The following is a 20,630-nucleotide window of genomic DNA, read 5'->3' on the forward strand; positions in this document are numbered from 1 at the left end:
CCTCCCATGCCCGAATTTTTGCCTCAGCGACCGCCAAAGCTGCATTCAGCTTGGCCAGCCGGTATCCATCAGCTACCTCAGGTGTTCCACAGGCCAAAAAGGCCCGATAGTGTCATGGGTGTGTGTTCCGGTTGTTGTTTATCCCCTGTCTCGTACACACCTGCTCCTGAGAGCATCTTCACCACCTGTGCCTCGTTCACCCTAATTACCCCTTGCATTTAACTTTGTGTCTCATTCTTTCGACTCGCCAGTTCGTTCGTACCTTGTCGTCACGTTCCAGCATTCCTTTCTTCCACGTCACAGACTCACAGTAAGACGAGACCTTTTTCCGATTATCGACCTCGCCTTTTTGCCTCTCGTTTTTGGAAACTGTTGCCTTTTTTGGATTGCCTGCCTGTGTACCGACCTCTGCCCGTATATTAAACCTCTCTTTTTGAAACTGTCCATTTGTTTTGGAGTCGTGCATTTTTGGGTCCTATCCTCTGTTTCGTTCACGTGCCACCTCCGCTGCTGGCTGCCCACAGCTCTCTCGACCGGAGAGGTTCTCTGGAGATTCTGGGATTATTAAGCCGTTCATCACTCAGTGCGAACTCAACTGAGCTGCAGGCAGCTGCCTTCCCCACCGAGCAGACAAAAATCGCTTTTGTCATCTCCCACCTGACTGGTCGTGCGGAGGCATGGGCGACTGCTGAATGGAGCCGCAATTCCGCCGCGTGTCATTCGTGGGCTTTTTTCGTAAAGACTATGGAGCAGGCACAGTGGCCGACTGGTTAGAGTGTCAGACTCACAGTTCTGAGGAGCGGGGTTCCATCCCCGGCCCCGCCTGTGTGGAGTTTGCATGTTCTCCCTGTGCCTGCGTGGGCTTTCTCCGGGCACTCCAGTTTCCTCCCACATCCCAAAAAACATGCATGGTAGGTTAATTGAAGACTCTAAATTGCCCGTAGGTGTGAATGTGCCTATGGTTGTTTGTTTATGTGTGCCCTGCGATTGGCTGGCAACCAGTTCAGGGTGTACCCCGCCTCCTGCCCGATGATAGCTGGGATAGGCTCCAGCACGCCCGCGACCCTAGTGAGGAGAAGCGGCTCAGAAAATGGATGGATGGATGGATGGACTATGGAACAAATTTTTCAGTTTTCCACACTAGATCGTGAGGCAGCTCGCTCCCTTGTCACTTTACAACAAGACAAGCGCAGGGTGTCAGATTACGCGATTGAGTTTCGCATTCTAGCAGCTGAGAGTCAGTGCAATAATAGGACACTGCTCGATGCATTTGTTCAAGGACTATCCCCCGCCGTCAAGGATCATTTGGTCCCGCTAGGTCCTGTCGACCGACTTGGACACTCTCATCGCTCTCGCCGTAAAAATTGACAAGAGGCTTTTGGATCGCAAGCTGGACGGAGTTTGGCGGAGGGCTGCGTCACCACACACTTGGAGGACGAGCCTCGGTGACCAGCAAAACCAAGGCAGATCCCATGTTGCCGGTCTCAATCCACTGGCTAGCGTCACTACGGATGAACCCATGCAACTGGGCAGGTTCCGTCTCTCCCCTGAGGAACGTCAACGGAAGGGTGGTGCTTCTACTACGGCGAGTTGGGTCATTCCGTTAGCAACTGTCACGTCAAGGTTGCCGGTGCCGATAGCAAGGGCACGGGAGCGGTGAATCTAAATTTCATTAAGGAAGACCATACCCGGGTTCTTTCTAAAGTGACACTATGCTCCCCTGATCAAGAAATTCATACACTTGTATTAATTGACTCTGGTTCTGATGCAAATTTACTCAGCTCCCTCCTCGTTAGACGGATGCACCTTAGAACCTTTCAAATAAAACGCCACCGCAACACCTATGCTGCAGAAGGCAGTTTTATGGGCAAGATCACTCACCGCACCCAAACACTCACATTGAATTTCCTGATTCTATGTTTCCTGCCATAGCCCCAGAGTCCATAGTTCTAGCAGCATTGACCTTGGTGAGACGCTGCAGGAGGACCTGGGAGCGAGCCCGCCAGATGCTGCTGCGCCAGGGACAGTCCTACAAAACCGCTGCTGACCATTGGAGGACACCTGCCCCAAACTACAAAGTGGGTCAGCAAGTTTGGCTCTCTACCAAACATATTCCACTCCGGGTGGAGTCCAGAAAGATCGCTCCCAGGTTCGTTGGGCCCTTCCCCATCACAAAGATCATCAACCCTGTCACAGTGAAGCTTAGGCTCCCAAGGTCGATGCGGGTCCACCCTGCTTTTCATCTCAGCCTGCTCAAGCCCGCCCGGGAATCCCCACTGGCCCCGCCTTCCAGGCCCCCTCGTCCGCCCTGGTTCGTGGATGGGGGCCCTGTCTTCACTGTGAGGCGGCTGTTGTCGTTGTCATATATGTGTGTGTGTGTGTTCCGGGTTTTGTCTCCCCCCCCTGTTTCACACACACCTGCTCCTGTGAGCATCTTCACCACCTGTGCCTCGTTCACCCTAATTACCCCTTGTATATAACCTCGTGTCTCATTTCCTCTCGTTGCCAGTTCGTTGTACCTTGTCGTCGCGTTCCAGCATTCCTTGTTTCCACATCATAGATTCACAGTAAGACTTGACCCTGTTCCGATTATCGACCTTGCCTCTTTGCCTCATGTTTTTGGATACTGTTGCCTCTCTTGGATTGCCTGCCTGTGTACCGACCTATGCCCGTCTATTAAACCTCTCTTTTTGGAAACTGTCCATTTGTTTTGGAGTCGTGCATTTTTGGGTCCTATCCTCTGTTCCGTTCATGACAGAACGAACTGGCCAGAACATGGACCCAGCAGACTTAGACCCGGTGCGCAAAGCCCTTCAAGCGCAGGGTCAACGCCTCGCGAAGCAGGATGAGCAGATTGCCGCCCTCCACCTTCATCTAGAGGGACTGTCAAGGAATCAGGACAATATGATGAGACAGGTGGCCTCGCAGTTTGAACTTCTTTTGAAATTTTTGCAAGAGAAGGAACCAGTTGGCACCACACCCAGTACTGCCACGGTATTTCCATGTGAAGTAGTCACCATGCAGCCACCTGCCACCTCCGCTGCTCTCTGCCCACAGCTCTCTCGACCGGAGAGGTTCTCTGGAGAATCTGGGAACATTAAGCCGTTCATCACGCAGTGCGAACTCCACTTTGAACTGCAGGCAGCCGCCTTCCCCACCGAGCGGGCAAAGATCGCATTCGTCATTTCCCATCTGACTGGTCGTGCGGAGGCGTGGGCTACTGCTGAATGGAGCCGCAATTCCGCCGCGTGTCATTCATGGGCTTTTTTCGTCAAGACTATGGAGCAAATTTTTCAATTTTCCACTCCTGATCGTGAGGCAGCTCGCTCCCTTGTCACCTTACAACAAGGCAAGCGCAGGGTGTCAGATTACGCGATTGAGTTTCGCATTCTAGCAGCTGAGACTCATTGGAATAATCGGGCGCTACTCGATGCCTTTTTTCAAGGACTATCCCCCGCCCTCAAGGATCATTTAGTCCCGCTAGATCTGCCGACCGACTTGGACACACTCATTGCTCTCGCCGTAAAGATCGACAAGAGGCTTTTGGATCGCGAGCTAGATGGAGATCGACGGAGGACTGGGTCAACGCGCACTTGGAGGACGAGCCTCGGTGACCAGCCAAACCAAGGCAGATCCCCTGGTTCCGGTCTCAACCCACTGGCTAGTGTCCCCACGCATGAACCCATGCAACTGGGCAGGTTCCGTCTCTCCCCTGAGGAACGTCAACGCCGGCTGAGGGAAGGGCGGTGCTTCTACTGCGGTCAGTTGGGTCATTCCGTGAGCAACTGTCACGTCAAAGTTGCCGGTGCCGGTAGCCAGAGCACGGGAGAGGTGAGTCTGAATTTCATTAAGGAAGACCCTACACGGGTTCTTCCTAAAGTGACACTATGCTCTCCTGATCAAGAAATTCATACACCTGTATTAATTGACTCTGGTTCTGATGCAAACTTACTCAACTCCATCCTTGTTAGATGTATGCACCTTAGAACCTTTGGAATAAAACGCCACCGCAACACCTATGCTGCAGACGGCAGTTTTATGGGCAAGATCACTCACCGCACCCAAACACTCACATTGACATTCCCTGATTCTCACTCGGAACGCATTAGTTTTCATGTTTTTGACGCCATGAATCATGACCTTATCTTAGGGAACCCATGGTTGAAATTACATAACCCCCACATTGACTGGTCCTCTGGGCAGGTTATGTCATGGGGCAGCGATTGCGCCCGGAACTGTTTCAAGCCGCCATGCGATGTTCAGGGTCATGTTTCTAAGGACAATCCACAGACCCCATCTGGGGATCCTGATTTATCTCAAGTGCCCACCTGTTATCAGGATATTAAAGATGTTTTTTCCAAGTCCAAGGCCAAATCCCTTCCACCCCACAGACCTTATGACTGTGCTATTGACTTGCTGCCTGGAACCACACCCCCACGAGGGAGGTTGTTCTCTCTTTCAGGGCCGGAACACAAGGCCATGAAGGAATACGTAGAAGAATCACTGGCAGCCGGGATCATTCGCCCATCTTCATCCCCTGCGGGAGCAGGATTTTTCTTAGTGGACAAGAAAGACAAGACCCTGCGACCCTGTAACGATTACCGGGGTCTCAATGAGATCACGGTAAAAAACAGGTACCCTCTTCCTCTCATCTCCACCGCCTTTGAGTTCCTGGAGGGAGCCAAGATTTTCACAAAACTGGACTTAAGAAATGCATATCATCTTGTCAGGATAAGGGAGGGGGATGAATGGAAAACAGCATTCAACACACCAACGGGACATTATGAATATTTGGTAATGCCTTTTGGGCTTACTAACGTTCCCGCTGTTTTCCAGAACCTTGTCAACGATGTCCTGCGCGACATGTTGAATGTTTATGTTTTTGTTTATTTAGATGACATTCTGATATTCTCCCCGGATGAGGAGACTCACATTATTCATGTCCGCTCTGTTTTGCAGCAGTTACTGCAGAATCAACTCTATGTCAAGGCTGAGAAATGTGAGTTCCACCAGGCGTCCGTTTCTTTTCTGGGTTTCGTCCTGGCTCAAGGTGAAGTCAAGATGGACCCTTGCAAAGTCGATGCCGTTATTAATTGGCCTACTCCCACGTCACGCAAAGATGTACAAAGGTTCTTAGGGTTCGCAAACTTCTACAGGAAATTCATCAGGAATTTCAGTTCTATAGCCTCTCCTTTGCATGATCTTACCTCGCCACACAAACCTTTTGTATGGAACCCGCTTTGTCATGCAGCTTTTCAAAAACTTAAGTCGAGCTTTACCTCCGCTCCCATCCTTACTTTGCCAGATCTCAAACAGCAGTTTGTGGTAGAAGTCGATGCGTCTGATGCCGGAATAGGAGCAGTGCTCTCCCAGAAATCTCTCAAGGATGAGAAGTTACATCCTTGTGCGTTTCTCTCCAAAAAATTGACCCCAGCTGAAAAAAATTATGACATTGGCGACCGTGAACTGTTGGCAGTCAAGGTGGCTTTGATGGAGTGGAGGCACTGGCTAGAGGGGGCACAGACTCCGTTTTTAGTATGGACAGATCACAAGAACCTTGAATATATTAAAACTGCCAAAAGATTAAATGCGAGGCAGGCTAGATGGGCTCTGTTCTTCTCTAGATTTAATTTTACGTTATCATACCGGACCTGGAGACGGGGCTCCGATGTCTCGCTTCACAGGAGCCGCGATCCTGGTCTCAGAAACTGGTTTGGGTCAAATTCTCCCACAATTCCCTCCCCTCTGCATCCACTGGTCTGTCGCCTTTTCACCTTGTGCATGGTTACCAACCATCTCTGTTTCCTGCCATAGCCCCAGAATCCACAGTTCCAGCGACATTAACCTTGGTGAGACGCTGCAGGAGGACCTGGGAGCGAGCCCGCCAGATGTTGCTGCGCCAGGGACGGTCCTACAAAGCCGCTGCTGACCGTCGGAGGACACAGGCCCAGAACTACAAAGTGGGACAGTCGTCTTGTCGGAGGGGGTTTCAATATCTGGTGGACTGGGAGGGCTACAGGCCTGAGGAACGTTTATGGGTGCCATCTGCGTTTATCATGGATGACTTGCTCATTTGGGGCTTCCACGTTGCGCATCCAGGGGCTCCGGTGCCGTCTGGGGCCGGCCGTTAAAGGGGGGGTACTGTCATGGGTGTGTGTTCCGGTTGTCGTTTTCACCCAGTCTCCTACACTCCTGCTCCTGAGAGCATCTTCACCACCTGTGCCTCGTTCACCCTAATTACCCCTTGCATTTAACCTCGTGTCTAATTCTTTCTAGTCGCCAGTTTGTTGTACTTTGTCGTCACATTCCAGCATTCCTTGTTTCCACGTCACAGACTCACAGTAAGACTAGACCCTGTTCCGATTATCGACCGCGCCTTTTTGCCTCACGTTTTTGGATACTGTTGCTTTTTTTGAATTGCCTGCCTGTGTACCGACCTCTGCCCGTATATTAAACCTCTCTTTCTGAAACTGTCCATTTGTTTTGGTGTCGTGCATTTTTGGATTCTATCCTTTGTTCCGTTCATGACAGATAGGACTCCTTCTTCAGCTTGATGGCATCCCTCACCGCTGGTGTCCACCAACGGGTTCGGGGATTGCCGCCACGACAGGCACCGACTACCTTACGGCCACAGCTCCGGTTGGCCGCCTCGGCAATAGAGGCGCGGTACATGGTCCACTCTGGCTCAATGTCCCCCGCCTCCCCTGAGACGTGGGTGAAGTTCTAGCGGAGGTGGGAGCTGAAACTCCTTCTTACAGGGGATTCTGCCAGACGTTCCTAGCAGACCCTCACAATACGTTTGGGCCTGCCAGGTCGGACCAGCATCTTCCCCCACCATCGGAGCCAACTCACCACCGGATGGTGATCAGTTGAAAGCTCTGCCCATCTCTTCACCCGAGTGTCCAAGACATGCGGCTGCAAGTCCGGTGACACGACCACAAAGTCGATCATCGAACTGCGACCTATGGTGTTCTGGTGCCAAGTGCACATGCGGTCACCTTTATGCTTGAACATGGTGTTCGTTATGGACAATCCGTGATGAGCACAGAAGTCCAATAACAGAACACTGCTCGGGTTCTGATCGGGGGGGGGGGGGGGGGACTGGAAGGGGGGGGGGGGGGGGTCTCACTGTCATTGCCCACTGAGCATTGAAGTCCCCCAGCAGAACGATGGAGCGATCTCCAGGACCCCTTCCAAGGACTCCAAAAAGAATGGGTACTCTTAACTGCTGTTTGGTGCATAGGCACAAACAATAGTCAGGACCCGTCCCCCCACCCGAAGGTGGAGGGAGGCTACCCTCTCGTCCACCGGGGTGAAACCCAACGTACAGGCGCCTCTCACCGTGGGCAACTCCAGAGTGGAAGAGAGTCCAACCCCTCTCGAGAGGACTGGTACCAGAGCCCAAGCTGTGTGTGGAGGCGAGCCCGACTATATCTAGTCGGAACTTCTCGACCTCGCACACCAGCTCGGTCTCCTTCCCTGCCACAGAGGTGACATTCCACGTACCTAGAGCCAGCTTCTGTAGCCGGGGATCGGATTGTCAAGGTCCCCCCTGCCTTGGGCCACCGCCCAGCTCACACTTCATCCGACCCCTATGGCCCCTCCCACAGGTGGTGAGCCCATGGGAAGGGGGACCCAGGTTACCCTTTCAGGCTGTGCCCGGCCGGGCCCCATGAGTGCAGGCCCTGCCACCAGGCGCTCGACTTCGAGCCCCACCTCCAGGCCTGGTTCCAGAGAGGGGCCCCGGTGACCCGCGTCCGGGCAAGGGAAAAAGTCTTCCTGTATTGTTTGTCATCATAGGGGTTTTTGGAGCTGTGCTTTGTCCGGTCCCTCACCTTGGACCTGTTTGCCATGGGTGACCGTGCCAGGGGCATAAAGCCCCAGACAACTTAGCTCCTAGGATCAGTGAGACACACAAACCCCTCCACCACGATAAGGTGACAGCTCAAGGAGCTCATGTTGTTATAATTTGGAAATAAAAAAATTTAACAAAATTATAAACAGTCTCTAAAATGACATTAAGATTATGCTACTAATTGACCAACATTCACAAAAAAAATAAATAAAAATTCTGTCTTCTCAGAGTGTGCTGATGTATGAGCACCAACCACTAAATAATATTAGCCTTCCCCAGTTGGGACTTCCAAAGATTATCAGTGTAAATCTCCCGGCCTTCTTCCATCCACCATGCAGAGATGTTGCCAACCTGACTACCACTTTTAGCATTGTCACTAGTTTCTTTTGTGAAAATCTAGAGGGGTCGGGAAAGTTGCTAAATATAGTCACAATAAGCCAGTAAAGCCAGTAAGTAGGCAAAATTATCATTGATACTCACCTTTTACGGTGGCTGTTCTTTTGCAATTATACAGTACTGCCAGTTCTCCGAATGCTGTTCCAGGACGCATCTCACTAAGTAGCTTGCCACTCTGGGTGACTTCCAGCAAGCCAGCTGAAATGCAGAACATATATTTACAATATTTTATCATGTACTTTTGGGTGATTGCGATAATATGCTAAATTCTCTTTTGTCTTTATGAGCATTGTTTATTAAAAAGTTTCAACCAGTTATTAGATATTTTTTATTCATTAATTTAATTTATTAAATTGGGAGGAAAGTCGAGTACCTAGAATAAATCCATGCAAGTATGGTGAGAACGAGCTAATATCATAAATCTGTTATTGTCCAAATACAGAACTTCTGGACCAAACTGTAGAAAGGTCATATAATTGATATAGCATTTTCAAATAGTGACCTTTTGCAAATTCCATCCATCCATTTTCTGAGCCGCTTCTCCTCACTAGGGTCGCCCGTGCTGGAGCCTATCCCAGCTGTCATCGGGCAGGAGACGGGGTACACCCTGAACTGGTTGCCAGCCAATCGCAGGGCACATACGAACAAACAACCATTCGCACTCACATTCACACCTACGGGCAATTTAGAGTCTCCAATTAATGCATGTTTTTGGGATGTGGGAGGAAACCAGAGTGCCCGGAGAAAACCCACGCAGGCACGGGGAGAACATGCAAACTCCACACAGGCGGGGACGGGGATTGAACCCCGGTCCTCAGAACTGTGAGGCTGACGCTCTAACCGGTCGGTCACCGTGCCGCCCTTTTGGAAATTCATGTGGATTAATTCTTCAGTAAGAAATATAACCTTTTGGGTCTCTAGCAATTCCTTCATGTAATCCTCCATTTGGAGCCGAACATGAGGTGTCCACAAATCTGAGGAAGTCCTCTTTATCCATCCATCCATTTTCTGAGCCGCTTCTCCTCACTAGGGTCGCGGGCGTGCTGGAGCCTATCCCAGCTGTCATCGGGCAGGAGGTGGGGTACACTCTGAACTGGTTGCCAGCCAATCACAGGGCACATAGAAACAAACAACCATTCGCACTCACAATCATGCCTACGGGCAATTTAGAGTCTCCAATTAATGCATGTTTTTGGGATGTGGGAGGAAACCGGAGTGCCCGGAAAAAACCCACGCAGGCACGGGGAGAACATGCAAACTCCACACAGGTGGGGCTGAGGATTGAACCCGGGTCCTCAGAACTGTGAGGCTGACGCTCTAACCAGTCGTCCACCGTGCCGCCTCCTCTTTATCTCCTCGTTCAAATTTCAAGGATCTGTTTATTTTTGGCTTTTTTTTCTGCCTTAGAAAGAGGATGAGATCCAACCAAGACTCAGTCGTAGTCCTGAAACTCAAGGTTGCCTCAGTCCCTTTCATAATTCCTCTTATGACGTTGGTGGGCAGAGGACAGATTATTTGATCCATCCATCCATCCATCCATATTCTACCACTTATCCAAGGTCGGGTAGCAGGGGCAGTAGCTTTAGCAGAGACACCCAGACTTCCCTCTACCCAGCCACTTCATCCATCTCTTCCGGAGGGATCCCGAGGCTTTCCCAGGCCAGCCAAAGGATGTAGTCTCTCCAGCGTGTCCTGGGTCGTCCCTGGGGTCTCCTCCCGGTGGGACGTGCCCGGAACACCTCACCAGGGAGGCGTCCAGGAGGCATCCGAATTAGATGCCCCAGCCACCTCATCTGGCTCCTCTCTATGTGGAGGAGCAGCGGCTCTACTCTGAGATCCTTCTGGATGACCGAGCTTCTCACCCTATCTCTAAGGGAGAGCCCGGACACCCTGCGGAGGAAACTCATTTCGGATGCTTGTATTGGCACCCACAGATCGTGACCATAGGTGAGGATAGGAACGTAGATCGACCAGTGAATCGAGAGCTTCGCCTTTCGGCTTAGCTCCTTCTTTACCACAACAGATCGATACAAAGTCCGCATCACTGCAGACGCTGCACCGATCCGCCTGTCAATCTCTCGTTCCATTCTTCCCTCACTCGTGAACAAGACCCCAAGATACTTGAACTCCTCAACTTGGGGCAGGATCTCATCCCCAACCCGGAGAGGGCACGCCACCCTTTTCCGACTGAGGACCATGGTCTCAGATTTGAAGGTGCTGATTCTCATCCCAGCCGCTTCACACTCAGCTGCGAACTGCTCCAGTGAGAGTTGGAGGTCACGGCTTGATGAAGCCAACAGAACCACATCATCTGCAAAAAGCAGAGATGCAAAACTGAGGCCACCAAACATGACCCCCTCTATGCCTCGGCTGCACCTAGAAATTCTGTCCATAAAAGTTATGAGCAGAATCGGTGACAAAGGGCAGCCTTGGCGGAGTCCAACCCTCACCGGAAACGAGTCCATCTTACTGCCAGATATGCGGATCAAACTCTGACTCCTGTCATACAGGGACCGAACAGCCTTTATCGGTACCCCATACTCCCGAAGCACCCCCCACAGGACCCCCCTGAGGGACACAGTCGAACGCCTTCTCTAAGTCCACAAAACATATGTAGACTGGTTGGGCAAACTCCCATGCACCCACGAGGACCCTGCCAAGGGTGTAGAGCTGGTCGACTGTTCCACGGCCAGAACGAAAACCACTCTGCTCCTCCTGAATCTGAGATTCAACTTCCCGACGGACCCTCCTCTCCAGCACCCCTGAATAGACCTTACCAGGGAGGCTGAGGAGTGTGATCCCCCTGTAATAAAAAGCAAAAAGGGGGACCACCACCCCAGTCTGCCAATCCAGAGGCACTGTCCCTGATATCCACGCGATGTTGCAGAGGCGTATTAACCAGGACAGCTCTACAACATCCAGAGCCTTGAGGAACTCCGGGCGAATCTCATCCACCACCGGGGCCCTGCCACCGAGGAGCCTTTTAACCACCTTGGAGACCTCAACCCCAGAGATAGGAGAGCCCGCCTCAGAGAACCCAGACTCTGCTCCCTCATGGGAAGGTGTGTCGGTGGCATTGAGGAGGTCTTCGAAGTATTCTCCCCACCGGCTCACAACGTATAAGTATACCCGCACCTGCTCAGCGCTTCTCACCGTGGGCAACTCCAGAGTGGAAGAGAATCCAACCCCTCTCGAGAGGACTGGTACCAGAGCCCAAGCTGTGTGTGGAGGCGAGTCCGACTGTATCTATTTGGAACTTCTCGACCTCACACACCAGCTCGGGCTCCTTCCCTGCCAGAGAGGTGACATTCCATGTCCCAAGAGCCAGCTTCTGTAGCTGGGGATCGGATTGCCAAGGTCCCCGCCTCCGGCTACCGCCCAGCTCGCACTGCACCCGACCCCTATGGCCCCTCCCACAGGTGGTGAGCCCATGGGAAGAGATTCTTTGATACTATAGAAAACAGATTTTTTATTTGGGTGATCTTTGAGTAGACAGGATTGTCAGGTGCCATAATGCCACATCAAAAGGTCCCCTCAGGCAGGGACCAAGGTTACATTCTGCTGGGGAAACACCTGTGGAATCCTGGCCTGCAAAGTTGATGGCAAACCTGAACTCTGGTGTTTCTCCCAATGTTTGTGTTGGTTTCCGACATCAGGTGCAATTATGGTTTTTAAGGTGCAGTGTAGTCGCTTCGTCAGATTAGTTTGTAGGTCACAGACCAATGTTAATTTGTGTCCTACATTCCCGATTCTGCACACTGCTTGAAATAAATAAATTGAGTTCCACCCACTGAGAGTAGTTTACAAAAACAGAAGTAGACATTGTGTTTGGCGCTCTTGGGAGTTAAGCCCATCAAATCTACTCTTAATGTTTCCCAGGGATGGTGTGTTTTGGTGTGCTGCAGCTTTGCAGCCAGTTTCTGGGTTTCGGGTTTGGAAAGTTGGCAGGTTTGACAGTTTTTTTTATGTGTTTTTGAACCTCCCAACTTAGTTTTGGGCAGTAGACAAGATGTAGTCTTATGTATGTTTTCAGCCTGGCAAGATGTCTAGAGATGAGATCTTGGTGGAAATATGCCGGTAGTTATGTTGTGTTGGTCGACGGTTTTCTAAGAGAGTGACAAGGCGGAAAAGGAGATTCTATTTCGTGTGTGAATCAAGGACCACATCACCATTTTTGACGCAACTTTTTGATAAAGGTCCTGAGATTCAGGGTTTTCCTGGTGAACCCTCATTAGGGATGGATATCGTTAAGCCTTTACCAATACTACTACTCATAACTATACTGTTTATCGGTCCGATACTTTACAGGTATTCATATTGGTCCTTTTTTTTTTTTTTTTTTAAACACTGCTTTATTTTCTTAAATATGTGCACACACATTCAATATCAGAAAATTTGTTTTATGACTTAATGAAAGCAAATATCAGATACTTTGACTATACTTAGTAATATTCTGCAAAGTGATTTAATTTCACCAAAGTATTCTGTTCGGATACTTACTAGGTACTTTTGCCCAAGTATCTCTTTGTTCTTTATACAGGTAAAAGACTGGCCAAAAACATACAGTATATAAAGTTGACAGCATGGGCTTTTTGAAATTGAGAGCTACTTCTTGGGCGCTGATTAATGCGAAGGGCTACGAGTTTACCTTTAATTACGTTATTATTAATAATAAATGATATTCATCAATGTGAAAATACTGATCATGTTAATGATTTCTGACAATAATGATCTACAATGATTTAACAAGGTAGGAAACATAAATATCAATATCTGTAAAGTGTTTCTACTTTCAAATGATCACTTCTACAATATTCTATAATGTCTCATCACTGGTGAGCTGTTTTTAGAACAACTAGGCCTGTGAGCTACAGTATTCACGTGGTCCTTGGGAGCGACCTGGTCCCGTGGATACCTTTTTGGTGAACCTTTATATAATGTCAACTGACCTGCTAAAACATAGAGATAGTTTCCAGATTCCCCCTCCTGGATGACGAGCTGTCCTTTACTGTACACTTTCTCATACATACAGTCAACCATCTCCCTCATGTGCTGTGGCTCCAATCTCTTAAGGAAGTCATTGTTTGTGATGGCGTCATTCATTAGCTTTTTAATTCTGAAATGGAAAGAAGATATTTAGGTTGGAAAGGACACTTTGGCAGTAAGCCGAAAACACGACACGAAGACATGAGCCTGTGTCACGTTCGAAATGGCTGAACCACGACACGCCCCATCGAACCCATCACAGAATTTGTGCCTCTGTTCCAGATAGGAGGAGCCATAAGAGCTCAGAGTATGACCAACATTATAATAATAATAATAGTAATATAAAGTTCATTTTAAAAAGCCTAAGCCAAGATTGAAGGTCAATTTCGTCAGCAAGCCTACTCCAACCGCGTTTTACTCAACTACCTTTTCTGGTGACTCTCTGGTTTTTCATTTGACCAGAGTGAGCAAAACTGTGGCTACCGCTATTGCTAGTTTTGTTCAACAAAGTGAGGAGAGCTCATTTGGGTCAGCAGTAGGTTGGCATTTCGGCTACGCGGTTTAGCAGTATGTTGGCATTGAGGCTACCTGGGTATCACACAGTTGACAAGATAGACTACTTGACGAATATAAGGGCTTGAAAGAAACTTCCCTAATTCATAGCGAAGGTGTTGAACATGTTAAGACACCATCCCAAAACAAATTTAAGTGGGACATGAAAGAAAACACAGGCACAGTTTACTGTGACAAATCTATTTTATTTATTAATAAATTATATAGAGCCAGCTTCTTTAGCCGGGGATCGGATCGCCAAGGTCCCTGCCTTCGGCCACCGCCCAGCTCACACTGCACCCGACCCCTATGGCCCCTCCCACAGGTGGTGGCCCATGGGAAGCGGGACCCACGTTACCCTTTCAGGCTGTACCCGGCGGGGCTCCATGGGTGCAGGCCCGGCCACCAGGCGCTCGCCTTTGAGCCCCACCGCCTGGGTCCAGAGGGGGGCCCTGGTCACCAGCATCTGGGCAAGGGAAAACGTCTTCCTGAATTTTTCATCTTCATAGAGATTTTTGGCTTCAAGGAAATTCTGGTCCACCATCCGGCTTCTCAGGAGGTGGAAGCAGTGCACCATCAATACTGTGTAACAGTGAGGATGGGGCGCTGTTGACCTCGACTCGGGACGTTGTGAGTCGGTGGGGAGAATACTTCGAAGACCTCCTCAATGCCTTCCCATGAGGAAGCAGAGTCTGGGGTCTCTGAGGCGGGCTCTCCTATCTCTGGGGTTGAGGTCACCGAGGTGGTGAAAAAGCTCCTCGGTGGCAAGGCCCCGGGGGTGGAGGAGATTCGCCCAGAGTACATAAAAAGGCTCTGGATGTTGTGGGGCTGTCCTGGTTGACACGCCTCTGCAACATTGCGTGGACATCGGGGACAGTGCCTCTGGATTGGCAGTCTGGGGTGGTGGTCTCCCTTTTTAAGAAAGGGGACCGGAGGGTGTGTTCCAACGACAGGGGGATCACACGCCTCAGCCTCCCTGGTAAGGTCTATTCAGGGGTGGTGGAGAAGAGGGTCCGTCGGGAAGTCGAATCTCAGATTCAGGAGGAGCAGCACGTCCTGGCCGTGGAACAGTGGACCAGCTCTACACCCGCGGCAGGGTCCTCGAGGGTGCATGGGAGTTCGCCCAACCAGTCTACATGTGTTTTGCGGACTTGGAGAAGGCGTTCGACCATGTTCCTCGGGGAGTCCTGTGGGGGGAGCTTCGGGAGTATGGGGTACCGAACCCCCTGATATGGGCTGCTCGGTTCCTGTACGACCGGAGTCAGAGTTTGGTCCGCATTGCTGGCAGTAAGTCGGACTCGTTTCCGGTGAGGGTTGGACTCCGCCAAGGCTGCCCTTTGTCACCAATTCTGTTCATAACTTTTATGGACAGAATTTCGAGGCGCAACCGAGGCGTACAAGGGGTCCGGTTTAGTTACCTCAGTATTGCATCTCTACTTTTTGCAGATGATGTGGTTCCGTTGGCTTCATCAAGCCGTGATCTCCAACTCTTATTGGAGCGGTTCGAAGCCGAGTGTGAAGCGGCTGGGATGAGAATCAGCACCTCCAAATCGGAGACCATGGTCCTCAGTCGGAAAAGGGTGGCGTGCCCTCTCCAGGTCGGGGATGAGCTCCTGCCCCAAGTGGAGGAGTTCAAGTATCTTGGGGTCTTGTTCACGAGTGAGGGAAGAATGGAACGGGAGATCGACAGTCGGGTCGGTGCAGCGTCTGCAGTGATGTGGATTTTGTATCGGTCCCTTGTGGTAAAGCTCTAAATTTACCGGTCGATCTACGTTCCTACAAACACCTATGGTCACGAGCTGTGGGTCGTTCATCCAGGAGGATCTCAGAGTAGAGCCGCTTCTACTCCACATTGAGAAGAGCCAAATGAGGTGGCTAGGGCATCTGATTCGGATGCCTGGTGAGGTGTTACGGGCACGTCCCACCAGGAGGAGACCCCGGGGACGACCCAGGACACGCTGGAGAGACTATGTCTCTTGGCTGGCCTGTGAATGCCTCGGTATCCCCCCCGGAAGAGCTGGATGAAGTGGGTGGGGAGAAGGAAAGTCTGGGCGTCCCTGCTAAAGCTACTGCCCCCGCGACCCCACCTCAGATAAGCGGTAGAAAATGGATGGATGGATGGAATAAATTGTATATATTATAACTAAAGTATTCATATAAATATTACTAATAATGTATATTTGTAATAATATTTAATGTATCAAAATCATTTCTGAATAAATTAATATAATACATCAGCGATGGGCAACTTAAATGATGGCTGGGGCCACAATTTTTTTGTCAGCGCTACCTTGGGGCCACATGGGACCGCAATGTTTTCTCTTACCGCAGCTTTTCCCCATTGTGTCATTACTCCCTCTCCCTCCTGATTTTTATCAAGGTATCACCAATCTTCTTCTCTGATGGAGAAGATCTGGCGCTATAGTAAGTGATGTTTGCTATCTAGTGGTGAATGGTATCATTATAAGTTAAAACTGCTCTGTTACAGTAGAGGGAACTTATTTATATATATATTTTTATATATGGGGACCACTCCAAGTGTTGGGCGCTGGCCACAGGTTGTTGGAATTGTAGGGCCAGTCCAAGTGTGCTCGTGGGACGCATGCACTCTGTAATACATATATGTAAATTATATTTCTCATAATATACTGTATTTTATAACAATATTATATTTATTATATAAATGTATTTATTAGACTTTTCTGATCGGCTTGATCGGTATCGGCTGACAATTAGCATTTTATGCTGATCGGCTGATCGGCTTTAATGTCATAATTCGCCGATCCGATCAATGACGTCATTGATTTGATTCAAGGATTGCTTGAGGTATATTCATGTACAAGTACTTGTAATACGATACGGCTCGCAAGCAGGCAACAAGCTAGTCCTAACACTAACGGTTGTATGTAAACACGGCGGCGTTCTGTCGAATCATTCTCTAAAGTTTCAGTGTGTCATTTAATTACAATAAATTAATTTAGTTACAGTAAGTTAGCACCCATTATTTCTGTCATGTTGTAATGTTGGTTTGAGCTGACTGATTAGAATACATGACCTGACTAGAAAATAAGTTTCAGTGTGTCATTTAATTACAATAAATTAATTTAGTTACAGTAAGTTAGCACCCATTATTTCTGTCATGTTGTAATGTTGGTTTGAGCTGACTGATTAGAATACATGACCTGACTAGAAAATACTTTTGAAGACACTCAGTATACAGTACATGAGTATATATACAGTAAATGAACAAGTCATTTAAATAGACACATTTCTCCATCTTGTGATAGTTATCGATATATTTTTTTAAAAATCTTGATCGTGTAAAACCTAGTATTCATAAAAAAAGTCAAGTCATAAATCAAACCGTGGGTCCCATTTGGCACACACTGTGTACCATGAGCCACATTTTCCCATGTCTTTAAGAGGGAAAAGGTGCGCAGTTGTGTACTTTTCTGGCTGCATAGATTCTTGACATTGACTAAACATTGACTTGAATGCTCAGGTCTCCAGCCAAACCAATCACCCGGATTCGTGACCGGTGGTAATTAAAGTAACAAGCTAATTGATTTCAATAATCTAGAGCAAGGATGCCCAACCAAAATGGCAGAGAGACTGAACAAAAAAAAATTTTTTTTGAGTTAATCAAAGAGGCTCTGTGAATCGGCTATTGCAACATTTTAGCTGCGATACTTATTGGCGGAAAATATTGGCATTCGCAGACTTTTTTACCGTTTGTGTACAATGCTCACCTAGAGCTGCGAGTAGCGACTCTGCTTCAAAGATTATGCAGGCCTTTGGAGTTTTTTGAAAGAAAAAACGATTACCCCGAAATGGGACTGGCTTGTTCAACAGAAAATAGCTCTCTCTCTCTCACGCTCTCTCTCTCTCACTCTTGTGCAGTGCAGATGCTTTTTTGCTCGCTCTGCTTGCTTCAATTCTGTTTACAACACCCTGGCCAAGAATGCTTATCCCCTACCACCACTGAAAGGTATGAAACTAAATCATACAAGAACAAAATGTCACCGCAAACGTTAAGGGTTAGAGTTATTATGAGTGATGGCGTGTGATTGAAGTGATGGAGGTGTCAAGGATGTGAAATGTTTTTGCAGTGAGAAGAACACCAAAGTACTGTGTTTTACCAATGACATGGTGTCTGATAGCTCTTAAAAAATCCTGGTGATCACTAATGACCACCCAAGTGTGAAATGTGTCATTATACACACAGGGGCCCTGGATTTTGTCAAGCAGCAATCAGAGGTACTGAAGCAAGATTTCATTGATCTCCTAACAAAAGTGCAATACTTGGATGCCGAGGTTTTTATAAATGGACCTCTCCCACTTGTCCGATTTGGAGATGAACATTTCTCTAGGCTCAGTCAATTAAATTAGTGGCTCAAAGAAGTGTGTACTGCACTATCCGTGAGTTTCATTCACAATTTCTGCATTTTTTGGGAGTGCAGACATCTTTACATGGCAGACGGTTTCTGTCTAAATAGACAAAGGGGTTAAGTTATTGGCTGTCAACATTTTTTACTGTGTATGTCATTCAGCGGCCCGAAAATGAAACACTGGCCTTGTTGACACGGCTGAAGGACAAAAAGATGCAGTTTTCCTCAAACAATCGGAGGAACAGGAGATAAGGCGACATCAGCGTCATCCAAAAAATCGGAGGAACGAATGAGAAATTAGATGAGCCAGCACGTTGAATCTCCCACACCCCTCCCTGCCCCATTAGAGCAAAGCCCAATGCAAAACTCACTCTCTACTAGCCGAAATTCTCTGCTAGGTGTGACAGACAGGATGAAGACTATTGTCAATATTGGAATCCAACGCACACCACGCCAAGATCTTCCTCCCATCCCCCCTGGCCACTGTTCACTAAGATGCGAAGGGCCCCTCCTCCACCCATGAAGAACCTTATCTGCGAATCTGACTGATATCTGCGGGGTCTTTTCCAGAATAAGTCAGACCCCTACTGAGATCAGGCATTTTCGATCCCTGTAATTACAAGGGACAGAAAGTCTGTCAAAGAAATATGGCACAAAAAAAGTAGAACTACAAACTTAGTGAGGATAAAATGGGAATCTAATCATTGTCTCCAGTTATCTCTGCGAGACTAGCTCTTTTCAATATCAGGTCACTGGGTAATAAATCAATGTTGATTAACAGCTGTCAGTTATTTGTACTGACTACAACTATTTTGTCATAACGTGAAACTTTAACATTCATGTTGACAATAACATGAGAAAAAAAATATAGAACTCTCTGCTATACTAGACACATTTGACCTCTCTCAACATATTAAGAGTCCAACCCACACTCAAGGTCACATCTTAGACCTGGTCATCTCTAAGGATTAGAGACATTAAGGATATGGCTATTTCCGACCATTTTTTTGTATTCTTTGAATTACAGATGCTTCCAAAAGTTCAGACAACCTCTATGTCTATTAAGAAAAGGTACATAAATAAGAGTACCACCACTAAGTTTATGGAGACCATTGCTGTGCCACAAAGTGTGAATGCTCTGACAGGTAATGAACTTTTGGATAATTCTACCTGTAAAATCTCAAATGTCATGAATGCTGTCGCTCCTATTCAAACAAAGACAATCTTGAGGCGACCTTGAACACCTAGGAGGAGCACGATAAAGACCTCTACATCAAAGTGTAGGAAAGCAGAACGTAAGTGGAGAAAAACTAAACACCAAATTGACTATGACTTCAACAGACAAAGTCTTTGTAATTTTAACCACGAGTTAGTCAGGGATAGACAGCAACACTTTATTGAAATCATCAGTAAGAACTTCAACAATACTCGCACTCTGTTTGCTGTGGTTGACAAGCTCACAACCCCCCTCCCCGAATCAGATAGCACCAGAACTCCTAACAGCAGATAAATGCAATGAATTTGCTTGTTATTTTAGTGAAAAAATACAATCCATCAGGTTAAATATTAGCACAAATTAGCAAAATGATAAAATGATACTACATCTGAAGCCACCCAGGAAAAACTCTATTATCATGTCAGAATTTGATACAGTTGACCAAAAAACTGTAGAGAAAACGGTTGAGCAGCTGAAACCATCAATGAGCTGTCTTGACTCAATACCATCTGACTTTTTCAAAGCTATTGTGAAGTCTGTGCTTGCTGATTTGCAGCAAATAATCAATTGCTCACTTCAGTCAGGCGAGTTTCCTAAAGCTCTTAAAGTAGCTGCCATTAAGCCTCTGCTAATAAATAGAACGCTGGATGCTTCCATGTTAGCAAGCTATAGACCCATCTCAAATCGCCCTTTCATTGCCAAGATTGTTGACAGTTATTTTTAATCAATTTAGCAACTTATTGAACTTAAATGGACTTTTTGACAAATTTCAATCAGGTTTCCGTACTCATCACAGTACAGAATCAGCTCTTATCAAAGTGCTAAATGATATAAGGTTGAATACTGACTCAGGAAAGGTGTCAGTTCTGGTCTTGTTGGACCTCAGTGTGGCTTTTTATACGGTAGATCATAATATACAGTTGAAGAGGTTGGGAACGTGGGTAGGATTAAGTGGAACAGTCCTTAAATGGTTCAGGTCCTACCTGGAGGAAAGGAGTTATTTTGTAACCATTGGAAGTGTTCAATCTCATCGAATGGCAATGACCTAGGGGGTCCATCAAGGGTCAGTTCTTGGACCCCTCCTGTTTAGCCTGTATATTCTACCCTCGGGTCAAATTAATTTTGACTATCATAGCTATGCAGATGACACACAGTTATAGCTAGCAGTGTCTCCTGATGACTACAGTTCAATTGAGATGTTGTGTCACTGTCTAAAACAGATAAATAACTGGATGAG

General features: G+C 47.9%; 1 protein-coding gene across 12 annotated transcripts in view; it reads right to left on the bottom strand.

Moving 5' to 3' along the window:
• The window catches only part of LOC133485896 (cGMP-dependent protein kinase 2), a 79,445-nt gene that overhangs the window by 53,272 nt on the left and 5,543 nt on the right, over positions 1-20,630 (bottom strand). For 10 of the 12 annotated variants that reach the window (XR_009790849.1, XR_009790847.1, XR_009790848.1 and 7 more), the window contains 2 exons: positions 13,201-13,367; positions 8,336-8,449 (listed from right to left, as the gene is read on the bottom strand). Coding sequence is in view for 3 of the 12 variants with exons in the window: in XM_061790281.1 (XP_061646265.1) it covers positions 8,336-8,449; positions 13,201-13,367 (281 nt within the window). In the remaining 9 variants the exon portion in view is untranslated. Of the gene's footprint in view, positions 1-8,335; positions 8,453-13,200; positions 13,368-20,630 lie in introns of those variants that run through there. The other 2 variants (XM_061790282.1, XM_061790283.1) reach the window with 2 other exon arrangements.

Source organism: Phyllopteryx taeniolatus, chromosome 11, assembly GCF_024500385.1.
Source record: "Phyllopteryx taeniolatus isolate TA_2022b chromosome 11, UOR_Ptae_1.2, whole genome shotgun sequence".
NCBI classification, from domain to species: domain Eukaryota; kingdom Metazoa; phylum Chordata; class Actinopteri; order Syngnathiformes; family Syngnathidae; genus Phyllopteryx; species Phyllopteryx taeniolatus.